We start from the raw sequence: 18,592 nt of genomic DNA on the forward strand, positions 1-18,592 counted from the left end.
TAGTATGGAACAGAGACGTATGGATGGAGGTTAGTTTGGAACAGAGACGTATGGATGGAGGTTAGTATGGAACAGTGACGTATGGATGGAGGTTAGTATGGAACAGAGACGTATGGATGGAGGTTAGTATGGAACAGAGACGTATGGATGGAGGTTAGTATGGAACAGAGACGTATGGATGGAGGTTAGCATGGACGCAGGTTAGTATGGACGGAGACACATGGATGCAGTTTGTATGGAAGGAGGTGACACAGCAGGGATCCTGTGGCCTGACGGTGATGTGAAGCGAGCAGCAGCTTATGATGAGCTGAGCCGGGGGGCTGTCCCAGTTGGCGTCCGTGTCAGCTTGGATCACGTCTAGTTACCAGCAAAGTCAAGTGAGTGCTGTTTGTGTTTCCCCTGAATCCCAGTCCCGGTCTCATAGGGCCTCAACACACAACACATTATACAACCCCCCCCCCCCTCCCAACCCTCAGCGGTCTGACAACCTCCTGTAATTATCGAGGAAGAAACCTTGAGAAGGGACACAGAAGAGGGATCCCTCTTTCCGAGGACAAGTATGAGTGCAATGGGTACCAAGCACAGCTGTTTAAATAACAAGCAAAACTGTTTAAGTAAAATTAGGTTGTAAGAAAGTCAATAAGTGATGTCATAACTCATAAGCATAAGACACACATTTAAGCTCTTGGTATCTGGGGAATAATGATTTCCATAATTGTTTGTTTGGTTTTTAAATCAGAAGGAGGTCTGAGTGGAATCCTCGACACTTATATGACATCATAGCATTACCATCAACAATACAAGTTTTAAACAAAAAAAGGTATTGATTGAGTATTGTGTGGTCTTCAAACTAAGGGCTGTGACAATACAATTTAAAAAAAAATCTATATATCTATTCTATTATCTATTATTTGTCATTATATATGCAGACTGCAAGGGTCGATCCCCTGGGTCAGATAAGCGAGTAGCATCTGGGAGAGTCTCCCCAGGGACAGGAAACAGGAAGTGATGCGCGTATTACCCTTATGTCCCCGTTGGAGATGTGGGGGCTGGCCTGGTAGGAGCCGTAGACGGGCTCCTTGCAGTAGATCTTGATGACGCAGCGGTCCTGAACGTCGCGCGGGTCCTCCAGCTCGTAGAACACGTTCCGTGTCTCGTCCTTGATGAGCAGCGCCGTGCTGGGACACCTGGACACCAACGTACACGCCGTACGTCAGTGGAGCACAGTAGTACTGCAGTACCGTGGCAGTACACAGACAGTAGAGCACAGTAGTATTGCAGTACTGTGGTAGTACAGAGAGAGCTGCCTCTATAATGCAGGACGGACGGTACTGGAGCATTACATGTAGTAGTGAATAATGTAGGACAGACCATAATGTAGCATTACACGTAGTAGTGAATAATGTAGGACAGACCATAATGTAGCATTACACGTAGTAGTGAATAATGTAGGACAGACCATAATGTAGCATTACATGTAGTAGTGAATAATGTAGGACAGACCATAATTTAGCATTACATGTAGTAGTAGTGAATAATGTAGGACAGACCATAATGTAGCATTACATGTAGTAGTGAATAATGTAGGACAGACCATAATGTAGCATTACATGTAGTAGTGAATAATGTAGGACAGACCATAATGTAGCATTACATGTAGTAGTGAATAATGTTGGACAGACCATAATGTAGCATTACACGTAGTAGTGAATAATGTAGGACAGACCATAATGTAGCATTACACGTAGTAGTGAATAATGTAGGACAGACCATAATGTAGCATTACATGTAGTAGTGAATAATGCAGGACAGACCATAATGTAGCATTACATGTAGTAGTGAATAATGTAGGACAGACCATAATGCAGCGTTACATATAGTACTGACTACTGCAGGAGAGTCCAGAGAGGTGTATTAGAATTAGTACTAGTATTAGCAGTAATAATACAATTATTATTGTAAACGTGGTGATAGTGGGTCAGTGGGGGAACATGTGCACTGTAATAGCATCAGTCCTCTTAGTGGTAGAGTAGTAGTACAGTGTAAGCATTACCTCAGCATGGCCATAGTGAGCCTCTGGGGGAACATGTGCACGATGAGAGCCCTCAGTGTGTCCAGGGAGGTGAGCTCATGGGTCAGGTGGACCCGCCGGGTCTCCTCCCCCAGCTGGAGGAACAGGACGCCTGCAGACAGAGAGCAGTTCACTAGGACTAGGAGGGTTACCTGCAGACAGAGAGCAGTTTACTAGGACTAGGAGGACTACCTGTAGACAGTGAGCAGCTCACTAGGACTAGGAGGACTACCTGGAGACAGTGAGCAGTTTACTAGTACTAGGAGGACTGCTTAACTAGGAAACCTGCAGAGAGAGAGCAGCTCACTAGTACTATGAGGAATATAGAACTAGAATACCTGTATACAAAGAGTGAGAGAGAGAGCAACACACAGAGTAGTTGACCTCTAGGATATAGGTGTATTTGACTACTACTAGGATTTAGCAGTAATTGAACTAGTACTAGGATAGTCCTAGTCCAGCCAGGCCAGCAACTGGCCTGGCTGGACTAACATGGGGCCGAAAGGTTGGCCTGGCTGGAGGAGCGGGCCAGGGGCCTCTAGGGGCCTCTAGGGGGGTCTTCCCTTGGGGCCGGAGCTTGGCCTGGCTGGAGGAGCGGGCCAGGGGCCTCTAGGTGGGTCTTACCTGGGGCCCGGAGCTTGGCCTGGCTGGAGGAGCGGGCCAGGGGCCTCTAGGGGGGTCTTACCTGGGGCCCGGAGCTTGGCCTGGCTGGAGGAGCGGGCCAGGGGCCTCTAGGGGGGTCTTACCTGGGGCCCGGAGCTTGGCCTGGCTGGAGGAGCGGGCCAGGGGCCTCTAGGGGCCTCTAGGGGGGTCTTCCCTTGGGCCCGGAGCTTGGCCTGGCTGGAGGAGCGGGCCAGGGGCCTCTAGGGGCCTCTAGGGGGGTCTTACCTGGGGCCCGGAGCTTGGCCTGGCTGGAGGAGCGGGCCAGGGGCAGGCTCTGCCTCAGGCGGTTCATGCGGTTGAACCCCAGGGGGACGTCCCCCTCCGACATGGTCTCCTGGCTCCTGGCCGTCACTAGGGGCGTCCGGCTGGCCTGGTGGCCCGGCGTGGGCTGGGCGGTGTTGGGGCGCGCGAGGCGGGGCGTGCGGGACTGTGGAGCACATAAGAGGAGGAGAGAGAGAGAGAGAGAGAGAGAGAGAGAGAGAGAGAGAGAGAGAGAGAGAGAGAGAGAGAGAGAGAGAGAGAGAGAGAGAGAGAGAGAGAGAGAGAGAGAGAGAGAGAGAGAGAGAGAGACATGTATTATTAAGACAGCAGTGACCACCAACGACAAAACATTTTTTTACGGGGATTCCAGGCAGAGACTCATAGAAGAGTAGGAAGTGAAAAGTTTATCCGCACTCACCTCCAACGCTCACACCTCAAGGGCGGGCGAACAGGGAGATGAAGCGCCTAAAATAACGCCAGACACCGGCGAAATGATATGTACATGGATAAATCCTCCTACACCCATCACACTACAGCACTACACAGCTACCCTCCCTGAGTCCCGCTGAAGTGTTGGACGGAGAAATGATTAGCATTGGCAGGACGCCAGAGAGAGAGAGAGTCGGCTGGTGAAGACTGAGAGAGAGAGAGAGAGAGAGAGAGAGAGAGAGAGACAGAGAGAGAGAGAGAGGGAGCGCTATCCTGCGACACGACTCAGTTGTTAGACGGGGAACAGACCCGCAAGGTTCCTCTCTACCTTAAGATTCAGGGAAAAATACTTTCAAAGGCTTTCATCTTTGTGAATCAAGGCACGTCCCGGCAGTACGGAGATTGTGAAAATATGTAGACAAAGACAATTTGAGTCGTCATAGCACTTTATAAAAAATGTGCCATCGCAGACTCTGAAGTGCTCCTGCGGTTGGCAACTGTAATTCTGACACATTTTATTTGCGAAAATAGTTATTGTGAAACCAGCAGAGCAAGTTAGGATAGTTTTATCTACCCGCTCAGTCCTTTAAAAAGCTGAAAAATAAATGAAACTGGTTTAAAACGACAACACAAAAGCTGACATACAGAGACACTAAAATGTTAAAATGTTAAAAATGATGACACACCTCTGGACTAAAAGAAGAAGAAACAAAAGAAAGTTATGTTTTGAGATTTTGTTTTGAAGACACAGAAATATAGACAAGTCATCCAATGAAACGCATCCCAAGGTTAAATAAGCACGTAATGCTTCCTCAGGTGCTAGATAATGGAGTTCTGAAGTGTTATGTGCTTGTAACACGGAACTGTTCATCTTGTAAATTACAGCTGGGTGTGTGTTTAGAGCCCGCCAGAGCCTGCTAGTGGCCATCAGGTGAGTAAAGAACAAACTAAACAAGACAAATGGACTGGCTTAGCATCAGCCATTCCAGGCTCTCTGTGAAACGCAGAAGGCCAGTCAAATCTCACATGTGATCGTCACCTACTGTGGCTGTAATGGGGACCTAACTTGAGCCCAGAGTCTCCAGGAAGCTAATGAACTCGATGAACTGATATTTTCCAACGACTCGTGCAAGAAGCTCTCTGTGTGAGCTGTTCTCACTGCCCAGCGCTGGCTCATGTAGCCTAAGTTAGCCTAGGCTAGAGCTGGCTCACCTTGTCTATACTAGCCTCAGGTAGCATAGCTTAGCGCCTACTTTCTTTGCCTAGCACTGGCACACCCAGTTTAGTTCAGCCTAACGTTCCCTAGCTTAGCGCCGACTCACCTAGCCTAGTTTAGCCTAGGACAGGCTAACCATTCCTAGACTAGCCTAGTCTAGCCTGATGCTGGCTTGCCTTGCCTAGCCTGGCCCAGCAGTGTTTCACCTGGCACAACACACACACATACACAGAAGCAAACACCCAAACCCCAAGACACTGTCACACACACTAACACCGTCAAAACATCCCTCTGTCTCTAATCCAAGTGAGACAACAGTCCGACTGACAGCATGAAAACAGCTGTCCAACAGAGAACACATGTGAACACCCCATCTTAGAAGTGGTGGTGGACTACAGAGTGATGTTGCTGTCGCGATGGAGAAGTTGCGGTTATCATAGTGACAGAACTGTTGCTATGGGGACACGAGGGTTATCATAGTGACAATGCTGTTGCTATGGGGACGTGACGGTGACAGTGCTGTTGCCATAGGGACGCGTTGATTGTCATATTGATAGTGTTGTTGCCATACCGATGGTGATAGAGCCACTGTGGTGAGGGTAAACGGAGGAGCGTGTGACAGATTAAGTCTTATCTCTCTCCTATCGGTGTCTCTTCCTCCTAACAGAAGTGTTTTATAGCCGCTGTCTAGAGGCGGCCAAGCTATTTCCTCATCGTAACGCCCAATAAACCCTTCCTCTCCTCCTCCTCCTCCCTCCCGTTCATCCTCCACTAACTCTAACACCGTGTCCCAGGGCTGGTCGTAGCTGGAGTCATTTAGCATTCCACCAGGCACCAGAGACTTGGCCAAAGCCGGCCTATAAACACTAATATAATGGTAATGTAATATATACATATATAACGGTAATATAGAACACATTCACTACCTATATAACCTTCTGATGAATAGCCTTGGTTTAAATCCATATACCGAATAGGGACGGTATACCTTGGTGTTTACTTCTATTCATCCTTGCATATGACGACTGATAAAACAGTATTACCCCCGGCTTTCTGAAGAGAGTAACTGGCAGGAGATAGCCTGACTCTATTTCTGTAAAGTTTAACGGGAAGCATCCTGGGTTTTCAAGGTGGTTTTCGACACCGCTGATTAAACAGCTGAGACGTTTTGGGTGGAAGGAATTATTTCCTTGTGGACAATTTATTCAGAAAGGTGGTGGTTTGTGTTTTCCACCTCTGAGACGCTCCACTAATCCTGTTAAACATTATTCGTCCTTTGGAAGGAAAGACACTTGATGCATAAAACATAAATTCCTAAAATCCTTTTGGTGTAAGTATTCTCTTTTTTAAACAGAGCTGCATCGGCGTGTTCTTATGAACTAATATCCACAGAAATATCCAGGGAAAATAATACCTTAAACAACCCAGAAAAATATGAAATTATGAAAAAAAATATTATATATATAAGAGAGGGGAGAGTGGTTCTGAATTACTCCTTGTTAGGCTTACAGCTGGGAGCCCAAGGTGAGGCACACCTTGTGTTAAAATGAAGGCATTATAATCTTTTATGATGAATCACCATACCTGTAGTTCCAACATCTGGACCCAGAAGAAACTCCTTCTCATTTACTCTTCTGGTTCGTTTGACTTCTCCCTAACCAGCTTTGATCCTGATTTCATCATTATGAATAATTCAGTTTCTTAGCTAGGTCAACCAAACCGCTCTAAGGCTAGCTGGCTGCTCTGGCCCCTCTCATTGAGCTGCCCAGCGGTCGTCCAGATTTAAATGTAAAACCCCGTCTGGATCGCCGCGGTCGGCGGACAGGACTGCTAGTGATTGATAAGACAGCTGTGGTCCAGTTGCCACATTCCGTTCCGGTGAGAACGGTAATCCTCAGATTAGCTGCATTCCCAGCTAGCTAATCCGTTCCTCCATTCTACACGTTTGATTTTTGTAAACGTTAAGTTACGATAATAATGGCATTAACACAATAACCGCTAGTGAATGCTGGATCATGTGACCACTATGTTAAGGGGGATTTCTTTTTTTTTTTATTATTAAACGCAATTACAACCACACAACAAGGCAATTACAGCAGGCTTGCCCTTGTGTGTGTGTGTGTTCATATGTTTTTGCGGTGTGTGCGTGTGCGTGTGCTTGTGCGTGTCCATGTGCGTGTGTGTGTGTGTGTGTCAGCGTGTATACGTGTGTTTGTGCACGCATTTGTGCGTATCTACATAGGACTGTATAATAAATGTCTTTCTGTCTGAGAAGGTCCTGGGGGCTAATTTGTAGCCCGCTAGGCGAAAGATCGCTGCCAAATAAAAGCACCCTGGTGCCAGTAAGTGGTTCTGGATGCACGCCCCAGTCCAACCATGGTTGGCAAGGCCAGGACAGAGCTGCAGGGCATATTCTATACTCTGTGTTCTGCAGCTGAGGTTTAGGGAATAGAGATTTCCCTATCACCTGCCAGCCAGCACTTCCACAACAAAAGCAGACGTCTCCGCGGTTTATCGTTGAGCTAGCTCAGCGGGATATGGCACACAGTGCACAGAACCGGGGGGGGATTCTGTTTGAAATGGAGAACTGCCCGCTTGTGACAAACCAGAGATCTGTTTCATACTCCAAGCACTCAACTCATTTGAAACCTTTTAACTTGCATCCTGCTGTCTTGAGGTGCACAAATACCCAGCTGGTTAACCATTCACTACCATTTATTATTTAGATGCTTTTATTTAAAGAGACTTTGAGATACATCGGGACAGGTAGGGGGCAGGGGGCGTCTTATTGAAGGTAGACTTTCGACATTCAGGGTTCGAACCCTGAACCTTTCGGCTTGGAGTCAAACACCCTAACTAGTGGATAACGTTGTGTTCCTGCTTCGCCATCCACTAAGCCAACAAGCTACCCAAATCTGAGATCTGCTGTGTTTTGTCCATCAAGAATAATGGCTGACTTTTTAAATGTCAATGAGCAGAAAATAATGTGAATATCGGGGGCATAATGGCGTAATCTCTGAGGCAGGCTCCCTGCCAATGTCTTACTGTACAGAAAGAGCGAGAGAGGCAAAACGGCGAAAGATAAAGACCCGTTATTATTTTGCTGCAAAGAACCGAGATACGCCAAATACAGACATTATTTTATCTACATAAGCCAGTCCGAAGAACTGAAGAAGTGAGGGAGTGTGGGGAGAGTGTGGAAAGTGTGGAGAGAGAGAGAGAGAGAGAAGAGAGAAGGAAGAAGAGAGAGAGAGAGAGAGAGCGAGAGAGCGAGAGAGAGCGAGAGAGCGAGAGAGCGAGAGAGAGAGAGAGAGAGAGAGAGAGAGAGAGAGAGAGAGAGCAAGCGAGCGAGCGAGCGAGCGAGCGAGAGAGAGAGAGAGAGAGAGAGAGAGAGAGGAGAGAGAAAAAGATATGGTAGGAGAGAGTGGGGACGGTAAGATGGAGCTAGCACTTGAAACCACACAGCTTCCCCAGAAAACGGTTGAAACACGCAGACAAAGCTGTGTTTGAAGATGGTAGGATGTGTGTGTGTGTGTGTGTGTGTGTGTGTGTGTGTGTGTGTGTGTGTGTGTGTGTGTGTGTGTGTGTGTGTGTGTGTGTGTATGTGTGTGTTCTTGGTCTGTGTTTACATACTAAACACCCCCACGGGATAGACAGGGTTTCCATGGCAGTGTGTACAGCCATTAGGTTTTCATGCTAATCTGCCATTCACCCAGTGACACACGCACACGCACACACACATTCAGTGGTACACACATACACATACAGTACACACAGTGACACATATACATGCATACAGAGACCGACACACACATACACACATGTACAGTGATACAGACATAAATCACACACACGCATACAGCGAACACACACACACACCTACAGTGATTGAGGTGGGCAGGAGGTGAAGGACGGTGGGGAGATGGAGGTGAAGGGAGGGAGGGGGGGTAGAGTTGGAGAGGAGATGGGGCGGGGGTAAATGTGACACTAGCAAAGCAGATATGAAGCAAGCGCAGGCTAAAGCTCGTCCACGTTACGGGATCGATGGATATGCTAAGAGAATAAATACTGAGGGATGGATGCCAGCCGCTATCTGACTACTTACGGTCAGCTATGAGAGCTGATAGTGCTACACGATCCCCTGCTGTACTGGAACAATAAATATCAATCACACTGCAACCAAATATCAGCCAAACTTCAACAAAATAGAGCTGAAAATACGGTGCTATCTGTCGTTACACGTATTTGACATTTAATTAATGCTTGCTTTAATCTGATCGATTAATCATCTTAACCTAACATTAGCGCTGGCAGCATTAGCAGTAGCAGTCATGCTGATATTGTCGGCTGGAGTGATATGCCACGCTAAGTGCTAGTTTATAGCATGATGCTGTAGGCAGCTTAGAGTAGGTGACCCTCTGAGCTAATTATGCTAACATGTTTCTTCTGGTGCGTGTATAACCACACGTACATAACACACTCCTCTGGCATGTTTGACACACAACTCATAAACGCCAGCAAGAAAACACAACACGGAAAGATAAATACGCCCGCTTGACTTGGGAATCCTTGTGAATTGGTCGCCTTTCCCTATAGTCCAATGGGCTAAGACACAGAACAATTGCTGGTGGAATGAAAGAGGAGCAGAGTTCCAGTCGCGCGGTGACGATCTCGGAAGGAAGCAACATTTGCCAGCAATACTCTGCCAGCATCAGTGCCAGCCCGCCTGTCACTGCCGGGAACGGTATCCCCAACTTAAATCTGCTTCCAAAACCCTCCAATGTATTAAGAAGTGGTAATATAATTTGCAGTGAACACCCCCAACACACAGCCTTAGGCCAACCCTTGACCAGTTCTGAGCGACACAAGAACTGATAGTGCGGAGCAACATGGACACCACACAGAGATCAGCGGGCATGAAGATCATAGAGACTAACAAGGGGAACCTTGAAGCTTGGTTGTTTTCTAACACAAGCAGCACTGCCTCACATGCATGCAGAGAAAAATTGCTGCCCGCAACATCATCACTGTTTCCACAACAACAGTTCTTTCCCGAAAAGGTTGGACCATTGCTGTGATGGATTGGACTCAAATAGAGACATACAGACTGAAGTAACAAACACAGATAAGTAGACGAAAGCCACACTGAAACGCAGACATACTGAATAAAGCCACAGTAAAACACAGAATACAGATAAAAGCAACACTCATTAACAGATACACAGAGTAAAGCAACACTTTACAGGTAAACAAACTACAGCAAAACTTAAACACAGGTGTACAGACTAAAGCAACAAACACAGATATACAGACTAAAGCAAGACTCAAACGGCTATTACCTGACAAAAGAAGACTTTTTAAACCCACAAAAACGTATTTAAGCAACACTCAAACACAGGTAGACAAACTACAGCAACACTCAAACACAGTTGTAAAGACTAAAGCAACAAACACAAATAAACAGACTAATCCAACACTTAAAAATAGATAGTAGAGATTAAAGCAACAAACATTGATAAACAGAAGCAACACTCAAACACAGATAAACAGACTAAACTTTCACTCAGACACAGATACAAAGACTAAAGCAACATTCAAACACAGATAAACAGACTAAAGCAACACTCTAACATAGATACAGAATATAGAAAGGCTTAAACCAGATACACAGACTAAAGCAATGCTTGAACACGGATAAATATATTATACCTACAGTAAAACAATGACACAGAAACGATAGAAACACTTCACAAACAGATACACAAGTAACAGTTAAACACACATGACTCCTACTGACCTTGAAACTCCAGTAGTTTGGTTGTTGCTAAGGGAGGAACGACAGAGCACAGAAGAATGAGGAGAGAGAGAGAGAGAGAGAGAGAGAGAGAGAGAGAGAGAGAGAGAGAGAGAGAGAGAGAGAGAGAGAGAGAGAGAGAGAGAGAGAGAGAGAGAGATTAGAGTCAGAGAGAGAGAGAGAGAGCGAGAGCGAGAGCGAGAGAGAGAGAGAGAGAGAGAGCAAGAGCGAGAGAGAGAGAGAGAGAGAGAGAGAGAGAGCGAGAGCGAGAGAGAGAGAGAGAGAGAGAGAGATGAGAGGGAGAGAGAGAGAGAGAGAGAGAGAGAGAGAGAGAGAGAGAGAGAGAGAGAGAGAGAGAGGTGTTAAGACATTTTCCCAGCATTCCATTGCACATCCATCTCACTGTAACAGGTGAGGAGGGGGGAGACAGGGTGAGGGCAAGAGCTGGAGGAGGAGAGGGGAGGGGAAGGAGTGAGGGGGAGAGGTGCGAGGGCGGAGGTTTGAGTAGGGGGTAGAGGGAGGGGGGGGGGGGGGGGGGAAGCGAAGGGAGAGTTGAGGAGGGAATGAGGGGGGAGGAGGACAGGGCAAGAGCGGAAGTGAAGGGGGAGAGGAGTCACAGGGAAAGTGTGAGCAGGGGGGAAGGGGGAGGTGGGAGGAGGAGGAGCGGAGCAGCAGGAGTGAGGGGGAGAAGTCCTGCTGCATGAATCATTCAAAATTATTATGCAAATATTATTATTTTAGTAGAGCCTTAGAAGGGTGTCTGTTTTAAAGCTCCAGTAACAAAACAACACTTTCCCGTGAATACCGCCTGAAAAAAACAGATATGAAAAAAACTAATAGACATCATAGACATACTGTAGTAAATGACAGAAATTAACTCAATACATTTGTAAATCAATCAACCAGTAAAGCGTCAGAATAGTATATGAATTAAATAAATAAAATAATAATATTGTGCTACACTGTGACATGCATATTATGTTGGTGATGGCCAGAGGCTCCTATCTCTGGCTAACAGGCTATTAATTGCTTGTAATTGCTTTCCTGTTAATCAACCAATTAATCAAATGTTTACAGTGAGCTGACGAGGCCCAACTCCCAGGAAACATTGCGATTCAAGTCCTCTCTCTCTCTCTCTCTCTCTCTCTCTCTCTCTCTCTCTCTCTCTCTCTCTCTCTAAAAAAAGTTAAATAAGTTAAAGAAATCTCTCTCTCACCCTCCCTCTTTCTCCCTTCCTCCCCCTCTCTCTTACTGACACCAGTTTAATGGTTTCCCGGCGAGGGATTACATAAATGTTCAGTCACTGGATTTGGACTCCATCTGGGTGGCAGCCAGATAGCTAGCCAGCTAGCTATCATGCTCTTATCCGGCCAATCATGCTCAATCTAGGATTGATCCTAGCCATCCAGCAGCTAACGGACCCCTGAAGCAGCTAATTACACAGTTGATGGCACCATAATGTAGTTAACCAGCTAAGAAGAAGCTTAAAGTTAAAGGCTAAAAGCTGCAGAAAACAAGATTTTTCCATAAGGGACTTGGAAAAGTTTGAAGCCGTTTAGATTGAATCAATCATAGTGAAGGACTGTCAACGGATGTATGAATGCCGCAAACTGCCAAACCAGCAAGAGCGCTAGCTTCATTAGCCAAAGGAGACTCCATTATTTGCTGTTTCACCAAATTCACAAGGATAATACAATCAACCCAGGAATAATTTCAATTAACCCATCTGGGGGGTCTGAAATGCGCTAGAGGCTACGGCTGTAGTTCTTCAACTTAATTACGGAAGTACTGAATCTAATGATGGGCTAAGTAGCCTAAACACTTCCCCTGACCTCCAATTCTGTGACACATGTCCCGCATATCGTAGAGGTACTAATGAAAAGGATTTAGTTATTTAGCAAAGACTTTTGTCCAAAGCTACTTAAAAGTGAATTGTTGTTATTAACAGGACTAACATGCCCTATAGCTCCTAGTGATCACCATAGTTTTATAGCGGCTTGTGTGCATTAAGCAGCCCTTCGAAGACCACATATCTAAGAATTGTTTTTTGTGACTGCACTGTTCTGCAGCTCTCTGCACTACAGTCGATTCCAGTTACCATTTGGATTGGAGAAAGAGAGAGGAGACAGGCGCTGGGCGTGTTGAAGACCAGGGGGCTTGTGGCCGCCCTGACCCAGATACAGAGCTCAGTGCGGTCTGGAGGACTGGCTCTCAGCTTGGCCCAGTCCTAGGCTCAGCTAGAGTCATCTAGCCTCAGTTAGAATCAGCTAGCCCCGGTTATCCTCAGCTCCTGTTAGCCTCAGCGAGCCATAGTTGGCCTCAGATAGCTCCTGCTCTGTCTATGGGCATAGCCTTCCTAAGGTACCCTCAGCGAGGCTCAACTAACTTAAGCTAAGTTTAGTAATTTTAAGGTAGCTTTAGCTTGGTTTAGCAAGCCTTAACAAAGCCCAGACAGCCTTGTTAAAACCAACAAGCTAAAGGGTAATTTTGTTGTTATTATATAAAGACAGGATTCAAGAATAATACAACATGATTTTATCTTTCATAAATGTCAAAGTTCCACAGAGTGCCTGGATGTTACTCCAGCTTATTCACCATCATCTGTGTTTGTGTGTGTGTGTGTGTGTGTGTGTGTGTGTGTGTGTGTGTGTGTGTGTGTGTGTGTGTGTGTGTGTGTGTGTGTGTGTGTGTGTGTGTGTGTGTGTGTGTGTGTGTGTGTGCGTGTGTGTGTGTGTGAAACACATGGGTGGCACATGTGTTGTTACTATGACAACACATTCATTATTTTATTTCTACATTTTTAATTGCTTGTTTGATACCATGCTGAAATTACGACGTTTTAAAGAATATTAATCTTTGCCTCGGCATCATTATCATGAGATTTTGTTACGCCAATAAACCGCCTTGAAATTGATAGACAGAGAGACGCACGCACTATATAGAACAAAAACGGATATACCCCTTACACTACTCATATGTATATGCTGTATGTATATAAACACATACACAAACACACACAGGCCAACAGTAGGAGAGAGATTAGTTGGGAGAGGGGGAGGGAGAGGGAGAGGAGAGAGGGAAGAGAGCGAGAGGGAGGGAGAGTGAGAGAGAGAAGGAGAGGAGAGAGTGAGGAAGTGGGAGAGAGAGAAAGGGGGAGAGAAGAGTCAGAGAGTGATGGAGAGGAGGAGACGGAGTTAGAGAGTAGTGGAGAAAGAGAAAGGGGGACATGAGAGAGAGAGATATGAGTGATTTGCATGTCAAGTATTTGTGCCGTTCTCGCGCAATATAAAACCAACACACGTCTTCCCCACACGTGTGTGAACACACAACACACTACCAACACATTTGAATACACGCTACACAATATTAACCCGCACGTGACGCAGCCAGGAAAATACACACTGATTCATACATGACAGTATTATATATTAATATTAGTATTAATATTTACCTCTCTCTCTATATATATATATATATATAAATATATACGTCATCTTTCAGCCCATAAAAGACTTCACTCCATACTCCATAACAGCATCGCACCTGATACCTTCCCCTACCTAATGCTGCAGCTCCAGCACACACACACTCACGCACACGCACACGCACACACACACACACACACACACACACACACACACACACACACACACACACACACACACACACACATATATGGAGGACCAAGGCATGTGCATGTGAAGAAAACACAATGCATCTCTGCCAGTATTAGAAGGGAAGATGCACACACATGCTGGTCAGATAGTTTAGCAGCATTCCCTCATTTAGCTTCATGTCTCTCAATCTCCCTTTCCCCCCCCCCCCTCTCTCTCCAACTCTCCCCCTCTCTCTCGCTCGCTCTCTCTTCCTCCCTGGTGCCCCCCCAACCCCTCCCCTTCCCTCTCTATGTCACCCTTTCCCTTCTCTCTCCCTCTCTCACTCCCTCTCTCCCCCATTATCACGCCCCCCCCCCCTCTCTGCCCCCTCTGTCCCTCTCCCACCCCCTCTCTCTCCCCCCCTCTTCCATCCTCTCTCTCTCTCCATCTCATCCCCTCACCCTCCTCTCTAACCCCCCCCCCCCCTCTCGCTCTCTCTCTATTTCTCTCTCTCTCTCCCGCTCTCTCCCTCCTAGCAGGATATCCTGTCACCATCGTGGCGTCTTTAGAGGAGTAAAGGATGCATGTTTTTACCGTCACTCCTCAAGGAGTCTCCTGCCTGGTCCTTCTCGCGCCTCCCTCCTCCTCCTCCTTCTCCATGTTGTCTCTCTCTCCGCTGCAGAGCTCTGAGGATCTCCCTAGCGCGCCGCGGCTACCGTAGTAACGGCTAGCGCGCCTCGGCTACCGTAGTAACGGCAGGCGACTAGCACCTCGCTCTACCCGCGAGCCCCTCCCTCCCCCCTCCTCCCCAAAGTCTATCCCTCTCACACTCTCTCTCTCTCTCACTGTCTCACCCGCTCTCTCTCTCTCTCTCTCTCTCTCTCTCTCTCTCTCTCTCTCTCTCTCTCTCTCTCTCTCTCTCTCTCTCTCTCTCCTGCTTTGCTGCCAAAATGCTGCAGCTTAGATGTCTGCTCACCCCTCTGTCTCTCCCTCTCTCTCTCTCTGTTACTCTCTATCTGCCTCCCAGTCAAACAGTCTCTCTCTCTCCCTGTCTCTGTCTCTCTCTCTCTCTCTCTCTCTGTCTCTCTCTGAACAGTATGTGCTGCTTGCTCTACCTCTGGTTAAGCCACCGCCAACTATATGATATCACTCAGTCGCCTTATATGGAAAGCTCCTGGTTTCCATAGCGACAGTGGACTCCACCTGCCTCTCCTCTCACTCTCTCCTGGTGTAGCTTTATTTTTGCACCTTTGGGTGCTCAAATGAAAGCCGACGTGGTGGGCCGAGTAGGTAGAGGAGAGGAGAGAGACATCGACAGAAGGGAGGGAAAGATAGAGGAGGAGGCGGATGAGGAGGAGGAAGAGGAGGAGGAAGAGGAGGTGGTGGAGGCGGTAGAGTTCCACTCACTTGGACTCATTGATCTTTATCCTTTAAAAGCTTTCTCAGAATGCCTCTCTGCAGTCCTGTTCTCCGCTATAATCACCGCCCACTTATAAAAACAATCGCTTTCCGTCAATGGCTTCCCGTGGAACACCACGTCCTGTTCTCTAGTTGTAGTACCGAGGGTACGATCTGCAAAAAGTCTAAGCAACTTCCATGAATCTCAGACGGAAGCAACAACTGCAATACACCCGTTTAACTAAAGGAGTTGATCGTATCCTGTTTTACAGGAGATCACTCGTATCTCAGAGCAGTACTGCTGGACGGGGTGGAACTAGCAGGCGTCTGGAGGGCGGAGTGAGGGGCGGAGCTAGCAGGTTAAGTGAGGGGCGGAGCTAGCAGGTTAAGTGAGGGGCGGAGCTAGCAGGTGGAGGGTGGGGTGAGCGGAGGAGGTAGCTTAGGGGTGGAGCTACCAGGTAGAGGTTGGGGTGGTGGTGGAGTTAGCAGAGGGAGGTTGGGATGAGGGCTGGAGCGAGGGTGGGGTCATGGCTGGAGAGAGGGGAGGAGAAAAGGGAGGAGAGATGGGGGCGGGCAGAGTGGGGGAGGTCGGGAGAGGGGTTACCTGCTGTCTGGCAGGGGTGGAGAGCTGGGAGGCGGGCGCACTGCAAGGGCTGCTGGGTACTTTGTGCTTGTCCAGGAGGCCATGGCGTTGGCGCTCCGCCTCGGCCGTGTGGGAGGTGCTCAGGGCCTCCAGACTCCGGGCGTTGCCTCGCCGGTCCAGGGACGAGCAGGAGAAGCCCCCGTTGGCGGCGTTGTCGTTGAAACGCCGGGCGCCGCGGCCGCGGTCCGCCAGCGTGTGGTACTCCCGCGGGAACTCGACATCACCCGCTGAAATCATGTGACCCTTTCTCTTCTCACGCCCTGCGGGGGGGACAATTCACTGATCAACACATGATCAAGTTCATAATCATTCCATGATCAGGTTCAGTATCAATACCTGATCAGGATCAGTATCAAAACATGATCAGGTTCAGTATCAACACATGATCAGGTTCAGTATCAATACCTGATCAGGATCAGTATCAACACATGATCAGGATCAGTATCAACACATGATCAGGTTCAGTATCAACACATGATCAGGCTCAGTATCAACACATGATCAGGTTCAGTATCAGTTCATAATCAGGTTCAGTATCAACACATGATCAGGTTCAGTATCAATACATGATCAGGTTCAGTATCAACACATGATCAGGTTCAGTATCAGTTCATAATCAGGTTCAGTATCAACACATGATCAGGCTCAGTATCAATACATGATCAGGTTCAGTATCAATACACGATCAGGTTCAGTATCCACACATGATCAGGTTCAGTATCAATACCTGATCAGGATCAGTATCAACACATGATCAGGTTCAGTATCAATACCTGATCAGGATCAGTATCAATACATGATCAGGTTCAGTATCAATACATGATCAGGTTCAGTATCCACACATGATCAGGTTCAGTATCAATACCTGATCAGGATCAGTATCAACACATGATCAGGTTCAGTATCAATACCTGATCAGGATCAGTATCAACACATGATCAGGTTCAGTATCAACACATGATCAGGTTCAGTATCAACACATGATCAGGCTCAGTACAAACACATGACAAGGCTCAGTACCAATGTGTTCATTTTAGATCAGCCATTTATCTAGCCTGAACGTATATCGTGTAATAGCTGGCAACCTTCACCTTATAAAGCCCTAGATGGGGGTGCTGGCGTGGAGCCCCATGCTGTGCACCCAGCGGCGCCCCAACACAGAGGTATTATTCAGGCCTCAGAGTCTACTCAGTGTTGATAAGGAAGAGGAATATTAAGCAGTCTTCAAAATGTCTTCCCTGTTCGCCTTGCTTCTTTTCTCTCTTTTCCCCCTCTTTCTCAGCCTTCACTGCAGCATTTGCACACACATCGGTGGACCCACACACGTATACGCACGCACGCACAAACGCGCGCACACACACACGCACCCCGTCCGAACAGCTGCAGAATGTGTCAACACTAACAACCGTGGTTGTCTTGGCTACCCAGGGGGGTGATGGTGCAGCCCCCCTAGTGACTGCTCCGCTTGTGATGGTGTCAGCAACATTGTTCCAGTTGTCGAGCCCGTAACCATGGCGCCCGTAACCATGACTCTGTCTAATCTGCCCAGCACCCCCTGCTGGCTGAGCCCCAGTAGCACACTGGGTTATTAAATGCACAGTTTAGTGGATGCCTTTACAATTTCCTAAATAGATGACTTAGTTGCAAATGAACCCCCAACACTGGCCGTGGTAATGCCATGCTCTACGGGTTGAGTTTGACAGGGAATCAAACACCTAACCCTAGCATTAATGCCTTTGGCTTAAACGTCCTTTCTGCTCGGATACATCGTGTGCTGTGTTGTGCCTCAGTCCAGTGGAGGCACCGTAACGTAATCCGGTAAAGTAGCAGAGACCTGTAATCTGTGGTCCTGAGAGAGAGAGAGGTGCAGTCTGCCGGTGAAGCTGCTAGACTGTGTCAGGTGCTTCTTCTACAGTTTAACAACATGTCATGAAAGCTGTTGATCGGACTCAGCACGCCGACACACCCAGCACCTCTAAGTGGTAGCTAGGCTGGGCGGGGGTCATCTGAGGGGGATGTTGGGGCAGCATGCAATGCCAGATCCAATAACAACCACCTTCTTTAAGGTGAGCTCCATAATATTTACAGCAAGTATAAATAACATCCTGGAGATATTCTGAAAATGTTGCTACAGGTTAAAACCCATGAAGTGGTTACCAAACACACACCCACACACAGGTGCACACGCACACACACTCACACACACACACACACACACACACACACACACACACACACACACACACACACACACACACACACACACACACACACACACACACACACAGACACAGACACACACACACACACACACACACACACACACACACACAATCCTTTCAAACTAACTAAATAGCCAGAATATTCATGTGTGAATAAGTATGGAGCAGGTCGATAAAATAAATCATTATTTCAGACAGAATGACAGTTGGACTCATTTCTGTAATGCAACGGCAGACGCAAAACAACGAACCAAACTGAACCTGAGGTATCTTGGTAATAGGTAGGCAATGAAGGTTCC

At 47.4% G+C, this 18,592-nt stretch overlaps 1 protein-coding gene across 1 annotated transcript in view; it reads right to left on the reverse strand.

The window, feature by feature from the left end:
• Window positions 1–18,592, reverse strand: part of LOC130371599 (SRC kinase signaling inhibitor 1-like) — a 40,836-nt gene that overhangs the window by 15,434 nt on the left and 6,810 nt on the right. The window contains exons 2-6 of the mRNA XM_056577425.1: window positions 16,033–16,331; window positions 10,438–10,464; window positions 2,960–3,161; window positions 2,054–2,183; window positions 1,022–1,187 (exon numbers count right to left, since the gene is read on the reverse strand). Of these exons, the coding sequence (XP_056433400.1) occupies window positions 1,022–1,187; window positions 2,054–2,183; window positions 2,960–3,161; window positions 10,438–10,464; window positions 16,033–16,331 (824 nt within the window). The remainder of the gene's footprint in view (window positions 1–1,021; window positions 1,188–2,053; window positions 2,184–2,959; window positions 3,162–10,437; window positions 10,465–16,032; window positions 16,332–18,592) is intronic.

The sequence above is a fragment of the Gadus chalcogrammus genome, chromosome 18 (assembly GCF_026213295.1).
Source record: "Gadus chalcogrammus isolate NIFS_2021 chromosome 18, NIFS_Gcha_1.0, whole genome shotgun sequence".
In the NCBI taxonomy this organism is placed as follows: Eukaryota; Metazoa; Chordata; class Actinopteri; order Gadiformes; family Gadidae; genus Gadus; species Gadus chalcogrammus.